The sequence below is a fragment of the Oncorhynchus nerka genome, linkage group LG27 (genome assembly GCF_034236695.1).
Source record: "Oncorhynchus nerka isolate Pitt River linkage group LG27, Oner_Uvic_2.0, whole genome shotgun sequence".
Lineage (NCBI taxonomy): Eukaryota > Metazoa > Chordata > Actinopteri > Salmoniformes > Salmonidae > Oncorhynchus > Oncorhynchus nerka.
Window position 1 is genome coordinate 2,582,361 of NC_088422.1, and position 25,171 is coordinate 2,607,531.

General features: G+C 43.4%; 1 protein-coding gene across 1 annotated transcript in view; it reads left to right on the top strand.

Annotated features, from left to right (window-relative positions):
• Positions 1–25,171, top strand: part of LOC115111147 (atrial natriuretic peptide receptor 3-like) — a 127,239-nt gene that overhangs the window by 33,011 nt on the left and 69,057 nt on the right. The window contains 2 exon segments of the mRNA XM_065011319.1: positions 6,312–6,434; positions 8,476–8,651. Coding sequence (XP_064867391.1) covers positions 6,312–6,434; positions 8,476–8,651 — 299 coding nt within the window.

Consider the following 25,171-nt stretch of genomic DNA (forward strand, 5'->3'; position numbering starts at 1 on the left):
TTACCCTGTGAACTATGTTGTTACCCTGTGAACTATGTTGTTATGTTGTTACCCTGTGAACTATGTTGTTACCCTGTGAACTATGTTGTTATGTTGTTACCCTGTGAACTATGTTGTTACCCTGTTGTTACCCTGTGAACTATGTTGTTACCCTGTGAACTATGTTGTTACCCTGTTACCCTGTGAACTATGTTGTTATGTTGTTACCCTGTGAACTATGTTGTTATGTTGTTACCCTGTGAACTATGTTGTTACCCTGTGAACTATGTTGTTATGTTGTTACCCTGTGAACTATGTTGTTACCCTGTTGTTACCCTGTGAACTATGTTGTTATGTTGTTACCCTGTGAACTATGTTGTTACCCTGTGAACTATGTTGTTACCCTGTGAACTATGTTGTTACCCTGTGAACTATGTTGTTACCCTGTGAACTATGTTGTTACCCTGTGAACTATGTTGTTACCCTATGAACTATGTTGTTACCCTGTTACCCTGTGAACTATGTTGTTATGTGAACTATGTTGTTACCATTGAACTAGATCTGTTACCAGCCTATGAACTGTGTTGTCCCCTGAACTGTGTTGTTATGTTGTTACCCTTAACTATGTTGTTATGTTACCCTGTGAACTATGTTGTTACCCTGTGAACTATGTTGTTACCCTGTGAACTATGTTGTTACCCTGTGAACTATGTTGTTATGTTGTTACCCTGTTACCCTGTATCCCCTGGCTGTGATGTGTAGTGTTGCCATTGACAGATCTGGGACCAGCCTAAGGACAGGTATCTCCTGGCTGTGATGTGTAGTGTTGCCATTAACAGATCTGGGACCAGTCTAAGGACAGGTACCCCCTGGCTGTGATGTGTAGTGTTGCCATTGACAGATCTGGGACCAGCCTAAGGACAGGTATCCCCTCGCTGTGATGTGTAGTGTTGCCATTAACAGATCGGGGACCAGCCTAAGGACAGGTATCCCCTGGCTGTGATGTGTAGTGTTGCCATTAATGGAATCTTAGTACTTGTAGGGACAATTGGTTGAAGCTACTGTAGGGCAACTTGGTATGTCTCCAGGGAAGACTTGACTTCTTTTTCCTCGCGATCGTCACCTAGAAGTAGGTAGGTCGACTATGTAGTTACATTTACATGATCAGCACATAATACTATTGCAACTGTGCGGGAGGCTCATGCCTCTAGCTGTGACATCGGTTTCTCTTCATCACCTCATTGTCCCGCTTGCTCAGCTTCTGATTGATTTTATTTGCTGTTGTCTGGGCCCAATAATGTTTGTACCCTGTTTTGTGCTGCTACCATGTTTTGTTGCTACCATGTTGATGTTATGTTGTGTTGCTACCATGCTGTGTTGGCATGTGTTGCTGCCTTGCTATGTTGTCTTAGGTCTCTCTTTATGTAGTGTTGTCTCTCTTGTCGTGATGTGTGTTTTGTCGTATTTTCTTATTTAATTTATTGTTCTTTTTATTTCCAGTTTCGTTTTCTTTTTAATTTAGCCTTTTGTTAGGCTGTCATTCTTAATAAGAATTTGTTCTTAAAACTGACTTGCCTAGTTAAATAAAAGGTTAAATAAATAAAACAAACACACAAAGAACAGAACAGGCGGCTGGTGGCACCTTAATCGAGGAGGACGGGCTCATTATAATAGCTGGAATGGAATAAATGGAATGGGTACAAACACATCATTTCGATACCATTCCGGTCTCTCCATTCCAGCTATTATAATGAGCCATCCTCCCTTCACTAGCCTCCCGTGACATATAGCACATACATGGAAATAAGTTAGTTCCACCTGTTGAAATGAGGAGGCATAAGCAGAAAAGAACCCCATACCTACTGAGAAATATGTAACGTTTGATGTAATGGGGTCAAAGGCATCATGAACTCTACCTAGTACCTGGACATTTGTCTTAGCCTTGTCTGAATCCTGGCTTAGCAAAACCACCAAAAACACTGAAATCTCCATTGCTAACTACAACGTTTTTCCGCCAAGATAGAACTGCCAAAGGGGGTGGTGTTGCAATTTACTGCAAAGATCGAAAGTAATACAGAACTCTGCAGGCTAAGTCTGTACCCAAACAATTTGAGCTTCTACTTCTAAAAATTCACCTTTCCAGAAACAAGTCTCTCACTGTTGCCGCTTGCTATAGATCTCCCTCTGCCCCCAGCTGTGCCCTCGATACCATATGTGAACTGATTGCCCCCCATCTATCTTCTGAGCTCGTGCTACTAGGTGACCTAAACTGGGACATGCTTAACACCCCGGCCATCCTACAAATGTCATCATTTGTCATCACAAATGCCTCATAGATGTCATCCTAACTAATTCGCCCTCCAAATACACCTCTGCTGTTTTCAATCCAGATCTCAGCGATCACTGCCTCATTGCCTGCATCCGTGATGGGTCTGCGACGAAACAACCACCCCTCATCACTGTCAAACGCTCCCTGAAACACTTCTGCGAGCAGGCCTTTCTAATCGACCTGGCCGGTGTATCCTGGAATGACATTGACCTCATCCGGTCAGTAGATGATGCCTGGCTATTCTTTAAAAGTGCCTTCCTCACCATCTTAAATAAGCATGCCCCTCTCAAAAAATGTAGAACTAGGAATAGATATAGTACTTGGTTCACGCCAGACCTGTCTAGCCTTGACCAGCACAAAACATCCTGTGGCGTTCTGCATTAGCATCGAATAGCCCCAGTGATATGCAACTTTTCAGGGAAGTTAGAAACAAATATACACAGGCAGTTAGAAAAGCCAAGGCTAGCTTTTTCAAACAGAAATTTGCATCCTGTAGTACTAACTCAAAAAAGTTCTGGGACACTGTAAAGTCCATGGAGAATAAGAGCACCTCCTCCCAGCTGCCCACTGCTCTGAGGCTAGGAAACATTGTCACCACCGATAAAGCCGCTATAATTGAGAATTTCAAGAAGCATTTCTCTACGGCTGGCCATGCTTTCCACATCGCTACCCCTACCCCGGTCAACCTTCTCCCCTATGCAATCTGGTTTCAGAGCTGGTCATGGGTGCACCTCATCCATGCTCAAGGTTCTAAATGACATCATAACCGCCATCGATAAGAGACATTGCTGTGCAGCCGTATTCATCGACCTGGCCAAGGCTTTCGACTCTGTCAATCACAACATTCTTATTGGCAGACTCAACAGCCTTGGTTTCTCAAATGATTGCCTCGCCTGGTTTACCAACTACTTCTCTGATAGAGTTCAGTAGGTCAAATCGGAGGGCCTGCTGTCTGGACCTCTAACAGCCTCTATGGGTGTCCCACAGGGTTCAATTCTCGGGCCGTCTCTCTTTTCTGTATACATCAATGATGTTGCTCTTGCTGCTGGTGATTCTCTGATCCACCTCTACGCAGACGACACCATTCTGTATACTTCTGGCCCCTCCTTGGACCTCCTTGGACATTAACTAACCTCCAGACGAGCTTCAACGAGCTTCAATGCCATACAACTCTCCTCAATTCTCCTTCCGTGGCAACTGCTCTTAAACGCAAGTAAAACTAAATGCATGCTTTTCAATCAATCGCTGCTCGCCTGTCCAGCATCACTACTCTGGACGGCCCTGACTTAGAATACGTGGACAAATACAAATACCTGGGTGTCTGGTTAGACTGTAAACTCTCCTTCCAGACTCACATTAAGCATCTCCAATCCAAAATTAAATCTAGAATCGGCTTCCTATTTTGCAACAAAGCCTCCTTCACTCATGCTGCCAAACATAAAACGTAAAACTGACCATCCTACCGATCCTCGACTTCGGTGATGTCATCTATAAAATAGCCTCCAACACTCTACTCAACAAACTGGATGCAGTCTATCACAGTGCCATCCGTTTTGTCACCAAAGCCCCATACACTACCCACCATTGCGACCTGTACGCTCTCGTTGGTTGGCCCTCGCTTCATAATCGTCGCCAAACCCACTGGCTACAGGTTATCTACAAGTCTCTGCTAGGTAAAGCCCCACCTTATCTCAGCTCACTGGTCACCATAGCAGCACCCACTCGTAGCACGCGCTCCAGCAGGTATATCACTCTGGTCACCCCCAAAGCCAATTCCTCCTTTGGTCGTCTTTCCTTCCAGGTCTCTGCTGCCCATGACTGGAACGAATTGCAAAAATCTCTGAAGCTGGAGACTCACATCTCCCTCACTAGCTTTAAGCACCAGCTGTCAGAGCATTTTACAGATCACTGCACCTGTACTTAGCCTATCTGTAAACAGCCCATCTATCTACCTACCTCATCCCCATACTGGTATTTATTTATTTTGCTCCTTTGCACCCCAGTATCTCTACCTGCACATTCATCTTCTGCCGATCTACCATTCCAGTGTTTAATTGCTATATTGTACTTACTTCGCCACCATGGCCTATTTCCTTAACTTACCTCATTTGTATATAGACCTTTTGTTCTACTGTATTACTGACTGTATGTTTTGTTTATTCCATGTGTAACTCCATGTCGTTGTATGTGTCGAATTGCTACGCTTTATCTTGGCCAGGTCGCAGTTGCAAATGAAAACTTGTTCTCAACTGGCCTAACTGGTTAAATAACGGTGAAATGAATAAAAATTTCAGACAGAAACCTGGTTGTAGAGGCTGAAAACGTGGCCGAACTACAGATCTTCCAGAAAGACAATAACCCCAAGCACATATCAACCCCGAGCACGCATCCAACCCCGAGCACGCATCCAACCCCGAGCACGCATCCAACCCCGAGCACGCATCCAACCCCATTCTAGAAAAAAGGCTCAGGACTCTATTTAATCTGGATGGCTGAAGCGTGATGGAAATGTTAAGGTCATTTCCCATTGAGCCGACATATGCAGTATTTTACTAAACACCGGAATCATTGCCTTTTTAAATTGAAATCATGCTGTGATGCTGCGATACGGATTGAATAGAGCCCTCAGTACCATTATCCTCACAAGGTTAGGTGTTTTAAAGGTATTGAAAACAGGGGTGCCAATACTTTTTTAACCACATGCTTTTTAAGAAGAAAATGATCTCTTCTTAAACAAAATGTCTTTCTCTGGGCAATTCTATTATTATAAAATAATATAAATGTTCACCTTGGATAATATAGTTATTTGATAGTCTTTTTTTACTCAGAACGAATATCTACAAACACCCGGTACTTCTATAGAGTCAACGACTACAAACACCCGGTACTTCTATAGAACCAACGACTACAAACACCCGGTACTTCTATAGAACCAACGACTACAAACACCCGGTACTTCTATAGAGTCAACGACTACAAACACCCGGTACTTCTATAGAACCAACGACTACAAACACCCGGTACTTCTATAGAACCAACGACTACAAACACCCGGTACTTCTATAGAACCAACGACTACAAACACCCGGTACTTCTATAGAACCAACGACTACAAACACCCGGTACTTCTATAGAACCAACGACTACAAACACCCGGTACTTCTATAGAACCAACGACTACAAACACCCGGTACTTCTATAGAACCAACGACTACAAACACCCGGTACTTCTATAGAACCAACATCTACAAACACACGGTACTTCTATAGAACCTACAGCTACAATGGCACCCTATTCCCTATATAGTGCACTTATTTTGATCAGAGCCCTATGGGAGTATAGTGCCATTTGGGTTGTAACCTAAGACTGCATCAGACCAGACATGTAGGGCAGGAGGGTTTGAATTTAAATCGCACCAGGATCATTATTTTTTTATATTTTTTTGTGCTTCGATGGCTCATTCAAAGATGCTTTGTTTTTTTAAGAAACGACAAATGAGGATGGGGTGGTGTATTAAACCTGTAGCGAGAATACAGGCATCCTTTCCATTACAGCTTCAAGAAAAGGAATTTGTCAATTGTACTGTGAACATTGTTTTCTGAAACAGTCTCCTACACTATATCTTGTATGTACTTCGTGTCTTGTTGAAGCTGGGTTGAGTTGTAACACTGTTTCCTCCACGTCTTCTCGTCTTGTTGTTGCTGGGTTGAGTTGTAACACTGTTTCCTCCATGTCTTCTCGTCTTGTTATTGCTGGGTTGAGTTGTAACACTGTTTCCTCCATGTCTTCTCGTCTTGTTGTTGCTGGGTTGAGTTGTAACACTGTTTCCTCCACGTCTTCTCGTCTTGTTGTTGCTGGGTTGAGTTGTAACACTGTTTCCTCCATGTCTTCTCGTCTTGTTGTTGCTGGGTTGAGTTGTAACACAGTTTCCTCCATGTCTTCTCGTCTTGTTGTTGCTGGGTTGAGTTGTAACACTGTTTCCTCCATGTCGTTTCCTTGCAGTTGTTATCATGTGTGCGGGAGCAGACGTTGTCCGAGACATCATGCTAGCGGTTCACAGAAGGAGGCTCACCAACGGCAGCTACATCTTCTTCAACATTGAACTCTTCAACTCCTCGTCCTACGGTAAAAATACACATCAGCACAACGTTGCCAGCCCTAAATATATACTCTGTTCCCAGCCCTACATATATACTCTGTTCCCAGCCCTAAATATATACTCTGTTCCCAGCCCTACATATATACTCTGTTCCCAGCCCTACATATATACTCTGTTCCCAGCCCTACATAAATATACTCTGTTCCCAGCCCTACATATATACTCTGTTCCCAGCCCTACATATATACTCTGTTGTTCCCAACATATATACTCTGTTGTTCCCAGCCCTACATATATACTCTGTTCCCAGCCCTACATATATACTCTGTTCCCAGCCCTACATATATACTCTGTTCCCAGCCCTACATATATACTCTGTTCCCAGCCCTACATATATACTCTGTTCCCAGCCCTACATATATACTCTGTTCCCAGCCCTACATATATACTCTGTTCCCAGCCCTACATATATACTCTGTTCCCAGCCCTACATATATACTCTGTTGTTCCCAACATATATACTCTGTTGTTCCCAGCCCTACATATATACTCTGTTGTTCCCAGCCCTACATATATATACTCTGTTGTTCCCAGCCCTACATATATATACTCTGTTGTTCCCAGCCCTACATATATATACTCTGTTGTTCCCAGCCCTACATATATACTCTGTTCCCAGCCCTACATATATACTCTGTTGTTCCCTACATATATACTCTGTTGTTCCCTACATATATACTCTGTTGTTCCCTACATATATACTCTGTTGTTCCCAGCCCTACATATATACTATGTTGTTCCCAGCCCTACATATATACTCTGTTGTTCCCTACATATATACTCTGTTGTTCCCAGCCCTACATATATACTCTGTTGTTCCCTACATATATATACTCTGTTGTTCCCTACATATATACTCTGTTCCCAGCCCTACATATATACTCTGTTCCCAGCCCTACATATATACTCTGTTCCCAGCCCTACATATATACTCTGTTGTTCCCAACATATATACTCTGTTGTTCCCAGCCCTACATATATATACTCTGTTGTTCCCAGCCCTACATATATATACTCTGTTGTTCCCAGCCCTACATATATACTCTGTTCCCAGCCCTACATATATACTCTGTTGTTCCCTACATATATACTCTGTTGTTCCCAGCCCTACATATATACTCTGTTGTTCCCTACATATATACTCTGTTGTTCCCTACATATATACTCTGTTGTTCCCTACATATATACTCTGTTGTTCCCTACATATATACTCTGTTGTTCCCTACATATATACTCTGTTGTTCCCAGCCCTACATATATACTCTGTTGTTCCCTACATATATACTCTGTTGTTCCCAGCCCTACATATATACTCTGTTGTTCCCAGCCCTACATATATACTCTGTTGTTCCCAGCCCTACATATATACTCTGTTGTTCCCTACATATATACTCTGTTGTTCCCAACATATATACTCTGTTGTTCCCTACATATATACTCTGTTGTTCCCTACATATATACTCTGTTGTTCCCTACATATATACTCTGTTGTTCCCTACATATATACTCTGTTGTTCCCTACATATATACTCTGTTGTTCCCTACATATATACTCTGTTGTTCCCTACATATATACTCTGTTGTTCCCTACATATATACTCTGTTGTTCCCTACATATATACTCTGTTGTTCCCTACATATATATACTCTGTTGTTCCCTACATATATACTCTGTTGTTCCCAGCCCTACATATATACTCTGTTGTTCCCAGCCCTACATATATACTCTGTTGTTCCCAGCCCTATATATATACTCTGTTGTTCCCTACATATATACTCTGTTGTTCCCTACATATATACTCTGTTGTTCCCAGCCCTACATATATACAACCATGTTGTAATGCTTGGCCATGTTGTAATGCTTGGCCATGTTGTAATGCTTGTAAAGACCTTCCCACTATGCACATCTCCATGCCGAGGGCTGCACTACATGGTTATAGACAGAAACTTTTCAACATGTCAAAAATGTCACCTCTTTTTTCCATCTCTCCCTGTTTGGTTTCCTAGGCAACGGCTCATGGAAGCGAGGGGATAGGTACGACAGTGAGGCGCGACAGGCGTACTCTGCCCTCAACACGGTCACGCTGCTCCGAACGGTCAAACCAGAGTTTGACAACTTCTCCCTGGAGGTCAAGAGATCAATTCAGAAAGCTGGACTACCGGACTGTGACGACTGTGACAATGTACGTACGTCTGGCATCCTAAACTCTCAACCAACTGTTAACTGTGAAGACTGTGATCATGTATATACAGTACCAGTCAAATATTTGGATACACCTACTCGTTCAAGGGTTTTTCTTAGTTTTTACTATTTTCTACATCGTAGAATAATAGTGAAGAACTCAAAACTATGATATAACACATATGGAATCATGTAGTAACGAAAAAAAGTGTTAAACAAATCAAAATATATTTTAGATTTTAGATTCTTCAAAGTAGCCACCCTTTGCCTTGATGACAGCTTTGCATACTCTTGGCATTCTCTCAACCAGCTTCACCTGGAATGCTTTTCCAACAGTCTTGAAGGAGTTCCCACATATGCTGAGCAATTGTTGGCTGCTTTTCCTTCACTCGCTGGTCTGACTCATCCCAAACCATCTCAATTGGGTTGAGATTGGGGGATTGTGGAGGCCAGGTCATCTGATGCAGCATTTCATCACTCTCCTTCTTGGTAAAATAACCCTTATACAGCCTGGAGGTGTGTTGGGTCATTGTCCTGTGGAAAAACAAATGATAGTGGGACTAAGCCCAAACCAGATGGGATGGCGTATCGCTGCAGAAGGCTGTGGTAGCCATGCTGGTTAAGTGTTCCTTGAATTCTAAATAAATCAGACAGTGTCACCAGCAAAGCACCCCCACACCATCACACTTCTTTCTCCATGCTTTATGGTGGGAAATACAAATTCGGAGATCATCCGTTCACCCACACAGCGTCTCACAAAGACACGACGGTTGGAATCAAACATCTCAAATTTGGACTCATCAGACCAAAGGACAGATTTCCACCAGTCTAAATGTCCATTGCTCGTGTTTCTTGGCCCAAGCAAGAGTCTTCTTATTGGTGTCCTTTAGTAGTGGTTTCTTTGCAGCAATTCAACCATGAAGGCCTGATTCACACAGTCTCCTCTGAACAGTTGATGTTGAGATGTGTCAGTTACTTGAACTCTGTGAAGCATTTATTTGGACCAAAATTTCTGAGGCTGGTTACTCTGAACTTATCCTCTAGAGCAGAGGTAACTCTGGGTCTTCCTTTCCTGTAGCGGTCCTCATGAGAGACAGTTTCATCATAGCTCTTGTTTTTTTTGCGACTGCACTTGAAGGAACTTTCAAAGTCCTTGAAATGTTCTGTATTGACTGACCTTCATGTCTTAAAGTAATGATGGACTGTCATTTCTCTTTGCTTATTTGAGCTGTTCTTGCCATAATATGGACTAGGGCTATCTTCTGTATACCAACCCTACCTTGTCACAACACAACTGTGTGTGTGTGTACTACATGTCTGTGCTATGCTAGGCCCAATGGCTGGTGTGTGTGTGTGTGTGTGTGTGTGTGTGTGTGTGTGTGTGTGTGTGTGTGTGTGTGTGTGTGTGTGTGTGTGTGTGTGTGTGTGTGTGTGTGTGTGCACTTCATGTCTGTGCTATGCTAGACCCAGCGGCTGGGAAACCTCTCCAGTTAGTCTGTAGTTGAGTCAAGGTAAACAACATAACAGACTGGGCCTAGAAACGGACTGGGCCATACGCTCTTAGAAAAAGGATTCCAAAAGGGTTCTTCATCCCAGAGAGGATGAGGGGGGGACGATACGGGGGAGAGGATAGGGTCATATTTTACCAGTACCACCCCCTACTCCCCATATACTTTAGGATTCCCTATACTGAAATATAAACATAACACACCAAACTCTCTGGCCTGGTTGGACCAGTTCTTAGCTAGTTAGCTGGTTCCCCAAGCTGAGGTAATGTGAAGTTCTTTCACTATGGCAGAGAGGATCAGGGGGATGTCTGGGAGGGAGAAAGGAGGCGTTATTCATGGGGGAACTCAGCGCCGCTAATTCCTAGGCTGCTCGTCAGATATATGTAAATTAGACACGCCAGCCACAACCATCACAAGAGACTTCATTGTCAACAAGCCGTTCAGCTAGGGCTCTGCAGGAGGAGGGAAAGAGGGAGAGAGGGAGAGAAAGATTTCTTTTCACATGGCCGTGGGTTGAGACAGGGATGCAGCTTAAGCCCCACCTTCTTTAACATGCAGTTGAAGTCAGAAGTTTAGATACACTTAGGTTGCAGTCATTAAAACCCGTTTTTCAACCACTCCACAAATTTCTTGTTAACAAACTATAGTTTTGGCAAGTCTGTTAGGACATCTACTTTGTGCATGACACAAGCAATTTTTCCAACAATTGTTTACAGACAGATTATTTTACTTATAATTTACTGTATCACGATTCCAGTGGGTCAGAAGTTTGCATACACTAAGTTGACTGTGCCTTTAAACAGCTTGGAAAATTCCAGAAAATTATGTCATGGCTTTAGAAGCTTCTGATCGGCTAATTGACATCATTTGAGTCAATTGGAGGTGTCCCTGTGGATGTATTTCAAGGTCTACCTTCAGACTCAGTGCCTCTTTGATTGACATCATGGGAAAATCAAAAGTAATCAGCCAAGACCTCAGAAAATAAATGGTAAACCTCCACAAGTCTGGTTCATCTTTGGGAGCAATTTTCAAATGCCTGAAGGTACCACGTTCATCTGTAAAAACAATAGTACGCAATTATAAGCACCATGGGACCACGCAGCCATCATACCGCTCAGGAAGGAGACGGGTTCTGTCTCCTAGAGATGAACGTACTTTGGTGCGAAAAGCGCAAATCAATCCCAGAACAACAGCAAAGGACCTTGTGAAGATGCTGGAGGAAACCGGTACAAAAGTATCTATATCCACAGTAAAACGAGTCCTATGTCGACATAACCTGAAAGGCCGCTCAGCAAGGAAGAAGCCACTGCTCCACAACCGCCATGAAAAGCCAGACTACGGTTTGCAACTGCACATGGGGACAAAGATCGTACTTTTTGGAGAAATGTCCTCTGGTCTGATGTAACAAAAATAGAACTGTTTGGCCATAATGGCCATCGTTATGTTTGGAGGAAAAAGGGGGAGGCTTGCAAGCTGAAAAACACCATCCCAACCATGAAGCACGGGGGTGGCAGCATCATGTTGCGGGGGTGCTTTGCTGGTGCACATCACAAAATAGATGGCATCATGAGGGAGGTAAATTATGTGGATATATTGAAGGAACATCTCAAGACATCAGTCAGGAAGTTAAAGCTTGGTTGCGAATGGGTCTTCCAAATGGACAATGACCCCAAGCATACTTCCAAAGTTGTGGCAAAATGGCTTAAGGACCACAAAGTGAAGGTATTGGAGTGGCCATGGCAAAGCCCTGACCTCAATCCCATAGAAAATTTGTGGGCAGAACTGAAAAAGCGTGTGCGAGCAAGGAGGCCTACAAACCTGATTCAGTTACTCCCAGCTCTGTCAGGAGGAATGGGCCAAAATTCACCCAACTTATTGTGGGAAGCTTGTAGAAGGCTACCCGAAACATTTGACCCAAGTTACACAATTTAAAGGCAATGCTTCCAAATACTAATTGAGTGTATGTAAACTTCTGACCCACTGGGAATGAAAGAAACCAAAGCTGAAAGAAATAATGATCTACTAATATTCTGACATTTCACATTCTTAAAATAAAGTGTTGGTCCTAACTGACCTAAGACAGGGAACTTTTTACTTGGATTAAATGTCAGGAATTGTGAAAAACAGAGTTTAAATGTATTTGGCTAAGGTGTATGTAAACTTCAGACTTCAACTCTATACATCAACAAATTGGAGAGGGCAACAGTCTGCAGCACCTGGCCTGATCCTGGGGCTCTGTTCACAAACAGACCCGACAGAGCACAGGGACAGCAACACAATTAGACCCAACCAATTCATGAGAAAACAAAAATATAATTACTTGACACATTGGAAAGAATTCACAAAAAAATAGAGTAAACTAGAATGCTATTTGGCCCTAAACCAAGAGTACACAGCGGCAGAATACTTGACCACTGTGACTGACCCAAACTTAAGGAAAGCTTATGTGCAGACTCAGTGAGCATAGCCTTGCTATTGAGAAAGGCCGCCGTAGGCAGACAAGGCTCTCAAGAGAAGACCAGCTATGTGCACAGTGCTCACAAAATGAGGTGGAAACTGAGCTGCACTTCCTAATCTCCTGCCAAATGTATGACCATATTAGAGACACATATTTCCCTCAGCTTACACAGACACACAAAGAATTTGAAAACAAAATCAATTTTGATAAACTCACATATATATTGGCTGAAATATCAGTGTGCCATCACAGCAGCAAGATGTGTGACCTGTTACCACAAAAATAGGGCAACCAGTGAAGAACAAATACCATTGTAAATACAAACTGTTTATGTTTATTTATTTTCCCTTTTGTACTTTAACTATTTGCACATCATTACAACATTGTATATACTTGCTTTGGCAATGTAAACATGTTTCCAATGCCAAAACATCCCCTTATGGAGAGAGAGAGCAGAGAGAGAGAGCAGAGAGAGAGCAGAGAGAGAGAGCGGAGAGAGAGAGCAGAGAGAGCAGAGAGAGAGAGCAGAGAGAGAGAGCAGAGAGAGCGGAGAGAGCGGAGAGAGAGAGCAGAGAGAGAGCAGAGAGAATTTAAGTGGATGACCATAACTCCAATATTTCTATCCAATCACAACCAGTAGGTGGGTGTGTTGCGTTAAAGCTCTGTTTTTACTTTCACTAACGTGACACACATTACGTTGATAAAAGGACCAGGCATGAATCATTTGATTTGTGTCAGGAATCAAAACAAGAACAGGCCCTGAACGTCCAGAACAGACTGATGCTTTTCAACAGCTCCAAACACATTCAGCCCTGACCAACGGCTCCAAACACATTCAGCCCTGACCAACGGCTCCAACACACATTCAGCCCTGACCAACTGCTCCAACACACATTCAGCCCTGACCAACTGCTCCAACACATTCAGCCCTGACCAACGGCTCCAACACACATTCAGCCCTGACCAACTGCTCCAACACACATTCAGCCCTGACCAACGGCTCTAACACACATTCAGCCCTGACCAACTGCTCCAACACACATTCAGCCCTGACCAACTGCTCCAACACACATTCAGCCCTGACCAACGGCTCCAACACACATTCAGCCCTGACCAACGGCTCCAACACACATTCAGCCCTGACCAACTGGCCCTGACCAACACACATTCAGCCCTGACCAACGGCTCCAACACACATTCAGCCCTGACCAACGGCTCCAACACACATTCAGCCCTGACCAACTGGCTCCAACACACATTCAGCCCTGACCAACGGCTCCAACACACATTCAGCCCTGACCAACGGCTCCAACACACATTCAGCCCTGACCAACTGCTCCAACACACATTCAGCCCTGACCAACGGCTCCAACACACATTCAGCCCTGACCAACGGCTCCAACACACATTCAGCCCTGACCAACGGCTCCAACACACATTCAGCCCTGACCAACGGCTCCAACACACATTCAGCCCTGACCAACGGCTCCAACACACATTCAGCCCTGACCAACGGCTCCAACACACATTCAGCCCTGACCAACTGCTCCAACACATTCAGCCCTGACCAACGGCTCCAACACACATTCAGCCCTGACCAACTGGCTCCAACACACATTCAGCCCCTGACCAACGGCTCCAACACACATTCAGCCCTGACCAACTGGCTCCAACACACATTCAGCCCCAACGGTTCCAAAACACATTCAGACCAAACACATTCAGCCCTGACCAACTGCTCCAACACACATTCAGCCCAACACACATGACCAACTGCTCCAACACACATTCAGCCCTGACCAACGGCTCCAACACACATTCAGCCCTGACCAACGGCTCCAACACACATTCAGCCCTGACCAACGGCTCCAACACACATTCAGCCCTGACCAACACACATTCAGCTCTGACCAACGGCAACACACATTCAGCCCTGACCAACGGCTCCAACACACATTCAGCCCTGACCAACGGCTCCAACACACATTCAGCCCTGACCAACGGCTCCAACACACATTCAGCCCTGACCAACGGCAGCCCAGCCCTGACCAACGGCTCCAACACACATTCAGCCCTGACCAACGGCTCCAAACACATTCAGCCCTGACCAACGGCTCCAACACACATTCAGCCCTGACCAACGGCTCCAACACACATTCAGCCCTGACCAACGGCTCCAACACACATTCAGCCCTGACCAACGGCTCCAACACATTCAGCCCTGACCAACGGCTCCAACACACATTCAGCCCTGACCAACGGCTCCAACACACATTCAGCCCTGACCAACGGCTCCAACACACATTCAGCCCTGACCAACGGCTCCAAACACATTCAGCCCTGACCAACGGCTCCAACACACATTCAGCCCTGACCAACGGCTCCAACACACATTCAGCCCTGACCAACGGCTCCAACACACATTCAGCCCTGACCAACTGCTCCAACACACATTCAGCCCTGACCAACTGCTCCAACACACATTCAGCCCTGACCAACGGCTCCAACACACATTCAGCCCTGACCAACGGCTCCAACACACATTCAGCCCTGACCAACGGCTCCAACACACATTCAGCCCTGACCAACTGCTCCAACACACATTCAGCCCTGACCAACTGCTCCAACACACATTCAGCCCTGACCAACACATTCAGCTCCAACTGCTCCACACATTCAGCCCTGACCAACGGCTCCAACACACATTCAGCCCTGACCAACTGCTCCAACACACATTCAGCCCTGACCAACTGCTCCAACACACATTCAGCCCTGACCAACGGCTCTTCAGCAACACACATTCAGCCCTGACCAACTGCTCCAACACACATTCAGCCACACATTCAGCCCTGACCAACTGACCAACGGCTCCAACACCAACACACATTCAGCCCTGACCAACTGACCAACACATTCAGCCCTGACCAACTGGCTCCAACACACATTCAGCCCTGACCAACTGCTCCAACACACATTCAGCCCTGACCAACTGCTCCAACACACATTCAGCCCTGACCAACTGCTCCAACACACATTCAGCCCTGACCAACTGCTCCAACACACATTCAGCCCTGACCAACGGCTCCAACACACATTCAGCCCTGACCAACGGCTCCAACACATTCAGCCCTGACCAACTGCTCCAACACACATTCAGCCCTGACCAACTGCTCCAACACACATTCAGCCCTGACCAACGGCTCCAACACACATTCAGCCCTGACCAACGGCTCCAACACACATTCAGCCCTGACCAACGGCTCCAACACACATTCAGCCCTGACCAACGGCTCCAACACACATTCAGCCCTGACCAACGGCTCCAACACACATTCAGCCCTGACCAACGGCTCCAACACACATTCAGCCCTGACCAACTGCTCCAACACACATTCAGCCCTGACCAACGGCTCCAACACACATTCAGCCCTGACCAACGGCTCCAACACACATTCAGCCCTGACCAACTGCTCCAACACACATTCAGCCCTGACCAACCCTGCTCCAACACACATTCAGCCCTGACCAACGGCTCCAACACACATTCAGCCCTGACCAACTGCTCCAACACACATTCAGCCCTGACCAACTGCTCCAACACACATTCAGCCCTGACCAACGGCTCCAACACACATTCAGCCCTGACCAACTGCTCCAACACACATTCAGCCCTGACCAACGGCTCCAACACACATTCAGCCCTGACCAACTGCTCCAACACACATTCAGCCCTGACCAACTGCTCCAACACACATTCAGCCCTGACCAACGGCTCCAACACACATTCAGCCCCAACTGCTCCAACAGCCCTGACCAACTCTCCAAACACATTCAGCCCTGACCAACTGCTCCAACACACATTCAGCCCTGACCAACGGCTCCAACACACATTCAGCCCTGACCAACGGCTCCAACACACATTCAGCCCTGACCAACCAACTGCTCCAAACACATTCAGCCCTGACCAACTGCTCCAACACACATTCAGCCCTGACCAACGGCTCCAACACACATTCAGCCCTGACCAACGGCTCCAAACACATTCAGCCCTGACCAACTGCTCCAACACACATTCAGCCCTGACCAACGGCTCCAACACACATTCAGCCCTGACCAACGGCTCCAACACACATTCAGCCCTGACCAACTGCTCCAAACACATTCAGCCCTGACCAACGGCTCCAACACACATTCAGCCCTGACCAACGGCTCCAACACACATTCAGCCCTGACCAACGGCTCCAACACACATTCAGCCCTGACCAACTGGCTCCAACACACATTCAGCCCTGACCAACGGCTCCAACACACATTCAGCCCTGACCAACTGCTCCAACACACATTCAGCCCTGACCAACTGCTCCAACACACATTCAGCCCTGACCAACGGCTCCAACACACATTCAGCCCCAACGGCTGACCAATTGCTCCAACACACATTCAGCCCTGACCAACTGCTCCAACACATTCAGCCCTGACCAACGGCTCCAACACACATTCAGCCCTAACCAACGGCTCCATACACATTCAGCCCTGACCAACTGCTCCAAACACATTCAGCCCTGACCAACTGCTCCAAATACATTCAGCCCTGACCAACTGCTCCAACACACATTCAGCCCTAACCAACTGCTCCATACACATTCAGCCCTGACCAACTGCTCCAACACACATTCAGCCCTAACCAACTGCTCCATACACATTCAGCCCTGACCAACTGCTCCAACACACATTCAGCCCTGACCAACGGCTCCATACACATTCAGCCCTGACCAACGGCTCCAACACACATTCAGCCCTGACCAACTGCTCCAACACACATTCAGCCCTGACCAACGGCTCCAACACACATTCAGCCCTGACCAACGGCTCCATACACATTCAGCCCTGACCAACGGCTCCATACACATTCAGCCCTGACCAACTGCTCCAAACACATTCAGCCCTGACCAACGGCTCCAACACACATTCAGCCCTGACCAACGGCTCCAACACACATTCAGCCCTGACCAACGGCTCCAACACACATTCAGCCCTGACCAACGGCTCCAACACACATTCAGCCCTGACCAACGGCTCCATACACATTCAGCCCTGACCAACGGCTCCAACACACATTCAGCCCTGACCAACGGCTCCAACACACATTCAGCCCTGACCAACGGCTCCAACACATTCAGCCCTGACCAACTGCTCCAACACACATTCAGCCCTGACCAACGGCCCCAACACACATTCAGCCCTGACCAACTGCTCCAACACACATTCAGCCCTGACCAACGGCTCCAACACACATTCAGTCCTGACCAACGGCTCCAACACATTCAGCCCTGACCAACTGCTCCAACACACATTCAGCCCTGACCAACGGCCCCAACACACATTCAGCCCTGACCAACTGCTCCAACACACATTCAGCCCTGACCAACTGCTCCAACACACATTCAGCCCTGACCAACGGCTCCAACACACATTCAGCCCTGACCAACGGCTCCAACACACATTCAGCCCTGACCAACTGCTCCAAACACATTCAGCCCTGACCAACGGCTCCAACACACATTCAGCCCTGACCAACGGCTCCAACACACATTCAGCCCTGACCAACGGCTCCAAACACATTCAGCCCTGACCAACTGCTCCAACACACATTCAGCCCTGACCAACGGCTCCAACACACATTCAGCCCTGACCAACGGCTCCAACACACATTCAGCCCTGACCAACTGCTCCAACACACATTCAGCCCTGACCAACGGCTCCAACACACATTCAGCCCTGACCAACGGCTCCAAACACATTCAGCCCTGACCAACTGCTCCAACACACATTCAGCCCTGACCAACGGCTCCAACACACATTCAGCCCTGACCAACGGCTCCATACACATTCAGCCCTGACCAACTGCTCCAACACACATTCAGCCCTGACCAACTGCTCCAACACACATTCAGCCCTGACCAACGGCTCCAACACATTCAGCCCTAACCAACTGCTCCAGCACATTCAGCCCTGACCAACTGCTCCAACACACATTCAGCCCTGACCAACGGCTCCAACACACATTCAGCCCTGACCAACGGCTCCATACACATTCAGCCCTGACCAACTGCTCCAAACACATTCAGCCCTGACCAACTGCTCCAAATACATTCAGCCCTGACCAACTGCTCCAACACACATTCAGCCCTAACCAACTGCTCCATACACATTCAGCCCTGACCAACGGCTCCAACACACATTCAGCCCTGACCAACGGCTCCAACACATTCAGCCCTGACCAACTGCTCCAACACACATTCAGCCCTGACCAACGGCTCCAACACACATTCAGCCCTGACCAACTGCTCCAACACACATTCAGCCCTGACCAACTGCTCCAACACACATTCAGCCCTGACCAACGGCTCGGAATGTTACTTCTCCATGTTTTGTTGAGTTGTTCTGAGAGCTCAAGTAAAACGGTTTACAAGAGGGCATTCTCCCTGACCTTGTAGTGCAAGAAGCACTTAAAGCAAATCCTGTTCTATTCCCTGGATCCATCAAATCATATTTTATTTTAGAAAGATCACCCACCCATCTGCTGTGGAGCAACTCTACCGGTAATTTACTAACGTTACCGGATTCCTCAGTAATCTTGGCAATTAACAGAAAATCTATCTTAACTAATTTTCACTCAAACTTTAAAAAAAAATATATTCCTATATATTTAGGATTTTTTAAATATCTGAGTCCATGTTGTTTTTATTACATATTGAGTTTCTAGTAGATAGACCATTCTGTTTAAGTGGGTGAAGTCTAATTAATGAAAAAAGCATTTAATGAACAATGGCATTATTTTCAATTACCTCTACAACTCTTATGGGTCTTCACTTTTTTTCACAACTGCCACCAGTTTGGCGCCAACACTACATACTAACACAGTAAAATGATGTGTCATTACATACTGACACAGTAAAAGGATGTGTCACTACATACTGACACAGTAAAAGGATGTGTTATTACATACTGACACAGTAAAAGGATGTGTTATTACATACTGACACAGTAAAATGATGTGTTATTACATACTGACACAGTAAAATGATGTGTTATTACATACTGACACAGTAAAATGATGTGTCACTACATACTGACACAGTAAAAGGATGTGTCATTACATACTGACACAGTAAAAGGATGTGTTATTACATACTGACACAGTAAAAGGATGTGTCACTACATACTGACACAGTAAAAGGATGTGTCACTACATACTGACACAGTAAAAGGATGTGTTATTACATACTGACACAGTAAAAGGATGTGTTATTACATACTGACACAGTAAAAGGATGTGTTATTACATACTGACACAGTAAAACCAACGGTGTCACTACATACTGACACAGTAAAAGGATGTGTTATTACATACTGACACAGTAAAATGATGTGTTATTACATACTGACACAGTAAAAGGATGTGTTATTACATACTGACACAGTAAAAGGATGTGTCACTACATACTGACACAGTAAAAGGATGTGTTATTACATACTGACACAGTAAAATGATGTGTTATTACATACTGACACAGTAAAAGGATGTGTTATTACATACTGACACAGTAAAAGGATGTGTCACTACATACTGACACAGTAAAAGGATGTGTCATTACATACTGACACAGTAAAATGATGTGTTATTACATACTGACACAGTAAAATGATGTGTTATTACATACTGACACAGTAAAAGGATGTGTTATTACATACTGACACAGTAAAAGGATGTGTTATTACATACTGACACAGTAAAAGGATGTGTCATTACATACTGACACAGTAAAAGGATGTGTCACTACATACTGACACAGTAAAATGATGTGTTATTACATACTGACACAGTAAAAGGATGTGTTATTACATACTGACACAGTAAAAGGATGTGTCACTACATACTGACACAGTAAAATGATGTGTCACTACATACTGACACAGTAAAAGGATGTGTTATTACATACTGACACAGTAAAAGGATGTGTTATTACATACTGACACAGTAAAAGGATGTGTCACTACATACTGACACAGTAAAAGGATGTGTCACTACATACTGACACAGTAAAAGGATGTGTCACTACATACTGACACAGTAAAAGGATGTGTTATTACATACTGACACAGTAAAAGGATGTGTTATTACATACTGACACAGTAAAAGGATGTGTTACTACATACTGACACAGTAAAATGATGTGTTATTACATACTGACACAGTAAAAGGATGTGTCACTACATACTGACACAGTAAAAGGATGTGTTATTACATACTGACACAGTAAAATGATGTGTTATTACATACTGACACAGTAAAAGGATGTGTTACTACATACTGACACAGTAAAAGGATGTGTCACTACATACTGACACAGTAAAAGGATGTGTCACTACATACTGACACAGTAAAAGGATGTGTTATTACATACTGACACAGTAAAAGGATGTGTCACTACATACTGACACAGTAAAAGGATGTGTCATTACATACTGACACAGTAAAATGATGTGTTATTACATACTGACACAGTAAAATGATGTGTTATTACATACTGACACAGTAAAAGGATGTGTTATTACATACTGACACAGTAAAAGGATGTGTTATTACATACTGACACAGTAAAAGGATGTGTCATTACATACTGACACAGTAAAATGATGTGTTATTACATACTGACACAGTAAAAGGATGTGTTATTACATACTGACACAGTAAAAGGATGTGTTATTACATACTGACACAGTAAAAGGATGTGTTATTACATACTGACACAGTAAAAGGATGTGTCACTACATACTGACACAGTAAAATGATGTGTTATTACATACTGACACAGTAAAAGGATGTGTTATTACATACTGACACAGTAAAAGGATGTGTCACTACATACTGACACAGTAAAATGATGTGTCATTACATACTGACACAGTAAAACGATGTGTTATTACATACTGACACAGTAAAAGGATGTGTTATTACATACTGACACAGTAAAAGGATGTGTCACTACATACTGACACAGTAAAATGATGTGTTATTACATACTGACACAGTAAAATGATGTGTTATTACATACTGACACAGTAAAATGATGTGTTATTACATACTGACACAGTAAAATGATGTGTTATTACATACTGACACAGTAAAAGGATGTGTCACTACATACTGACACAGTAAAGGATGTGTCACTACATACTGACACAGTAAAAGGATGTGTTATTACATACTGACACAGTAAAAGGATGTGTCACTACATACTGACACAGTAAAAGGATGTGTTATTACATACTGACACAGTAAAAGGATGTGTTATTACATACTGACACAGTAAAAGGATGTGTCACTACATACTGACACAGTAAAAGGATGTGTTATTACATACTGACACAGTAAAAGGATGTGTCACTACATACTGACACAGTAAAAGGATGTGTTATTACATACTGACACAGTAAAAGGATGTGTTATTACATACTGACACAGTAAAAGGATGTGTTATTACATACTGACACAGTAAAAGGATGTGTCACTACATACTGACACAGTAAAATGATGTGTTATTACATACTGACACAGTAAAATGATGTGTTATTACATACTGACACAGTAAAATGATGTGTTATTACATACTGACACAGTAAAATGATGTGTTATTACATACTGACACAGTAAAAGGATGTGTCACTACATACTGACACAGTAAAAGGATGTGTCACTACATACTGACACAGTAAAAGGATGTGTTATTACATACTGACACAGTAAAAGGATGTGTCACTACATACTGACACAGTAAAAGGATGTGTTATTACATACTGACACAGTAAAAGGATGTGTTATTACATACTGACACAGTAAAAGGATGTGTCACTACATACTGACACCGTAAAAGGATGTGTTATTACATACTGACACAGTAAAAGGATGTGTCACTACATACTGACACAGTAAAAGGATGTGTCATTACATACTGACACAGTAAAATGATGTGTTATTACATACTGACACAGTAAAATGATGTGTTATTACATACTGACACAGTAAAAGGATGTGTTATTACATACTGACACAGTAAAAGGATGTGTTATTACATACTGACACAGTAAAAGGATGTGTCATTACATACTGACACAGTAAAAGGATGTGTCACTACATACTGACACAGTAAAATGATGTGTTATTACATACTGACACAGTAAAAGGATGTGTTATTACATACTGACACAGTAAAAGGATGTGTCACTACATACTGACACAGTAAAATGATGTGTCACTACATACTGACACAGTAAAAGGATGTGTTATTACATACTGACACAGTAAAAGGATGTGTTATTACATACTGACACAGTAAAAGGATGTGTCACTACATACTGACACAGTAAAAGGATGTGTCACTACATACTGACACAGTAAAAGGATGTGTCACTACATACTGACACAGTAAAAGGATGTGTTATTACATACTGACACAGTAAAAGGATGTGTTATTACATACTGACACAGTAAAAGGATGTGTTACTACATACTGACACAGTAAAATGATGTGTTATTACATACTGACACAGTAAAAGGATGTGTCACTACATACTGACACAGTAAAATGATGTGTTATTACATACTGACACAGTAAAATGATGTGTTATTACATACTGACACAGTAAAATGATGTGTTATTACATACTGACACAGTAAAATGATGTGTCATTACATACTGACACAGTAAAAGGATGTGTCACTACATACTGACACAGTAAAAGGATGTGTCACTACATACTGACACAGTAAAAGGATGTGTTATTACATACTGACACAGTAAAAGGATGTGTCACTACATACTGACACAGTAAAAGGATGTGTTATTACATACTGACACAGTAAAAGGATGTGTTATTACATACTGACACAGTAAAAGGATGTGTCACTACATACTGACACAGTAAAAGGATGTGTTATTACATACTGACACAGTAAAAGGATGTGTCACTACATACTGACACAGTAAAAGGATGTGTTATTACATACTGACACAGTAAAAGGATGTGTTATTACATACTGACACAGTAAAAGGATGTGTTATTACATACTGACACAGTAAAAGGATGTGTCACTACATACTGACACAGTAAAAGGATGTGTTATTACATACTGACACAGTAAAAGGATGTGTTATTACATACTGACACAGTAAAAGGATGTGTCACTACATACTGACACAGTAAAAGGATGTGTTATTACATACTGACACAGTAAAAGGATGTGTCACTACATACTGACACAGTAAAAGGATGTGTTATTACATACCGACACAGTAAAAGGATGTGTTATTACATACTGACACAGTAAAATGATGTGTTATTACATACTGACACAGTAAAAGGATGTGTTATTACATACTGACACAGTAAAAGGATGTGTTATTACATACTGACACAGTAAAAGGATGTGTCACTACATACTGACACAGTAAAAGGATGTGTTATTACATACTGACACAGTAAAAGGATGTGTCACTACATACTGACACAGTAAAATGATGTGTTATTACATACTGACACAGTAAAAGGATGTGTTATTACATACTGACACAGTAAAAGGATGTGTTATTACATACTGACACAGTAAAAGGATGTGTCATTACATACTGACACAGTAAAAGGATGTGTTATTACATACTGACACAGTAAAAGGATGTGTTATTACATACTGACACAGTAAAAGGATGTGTTATTACATACTGACACAGTAAAAGGATGTGTTATTACATACTGACACAGTAAAAGGATGTGTCACTACATACTGACACAGTAAAAGGATGTGTTATTACATACTGACACAGTAAAAGGATGTGTCACTACATACTGACACAGTAAAAGGATGTGTTATTACATACTGACACAGTAAAGGATGTGTCACTACATACTGACACAGTAAAAGGATGTGTTATTACATACTGACACAGTAAAAGGATGTGTTATTACATACTGACACAGTAAAAGGATGTGTCATTACATACTGACACAGTAAAAGGATGTGTTATTACATACTGACACAGTAAAAGGATGTGTCACTACATACTGACACAGTAAAAGGATGTGTTATTACATACTGACACAGTAAAAGGATGTGTCACTACATACTGACACAGTAAAAGGATGTGTTATTACATACTGACACAGTAAAATGATGTGTTATTACATACTGACACAGTAAAAGGATGTGTTATTACATACTGACACAGTAAAAGGATGTGTTATTACATACTGACACAGTAAAAGGATGTGTTATTACATACTGACACAGTAAAAGGATGTGTTATTACATACTGACACAGTAAAAGGATGTGTTATTACATACTGACACAGTAAAAGGATGTGTCACTACATACTGACACAGTAAAAGGATGTGTTATTACATACTGACACAGTAAAAGGATGTGTTATTACATACTGACACAGTAAAATTATGTGTTATTACATACTGACACAGTAAAAGGATGTGTTATTACA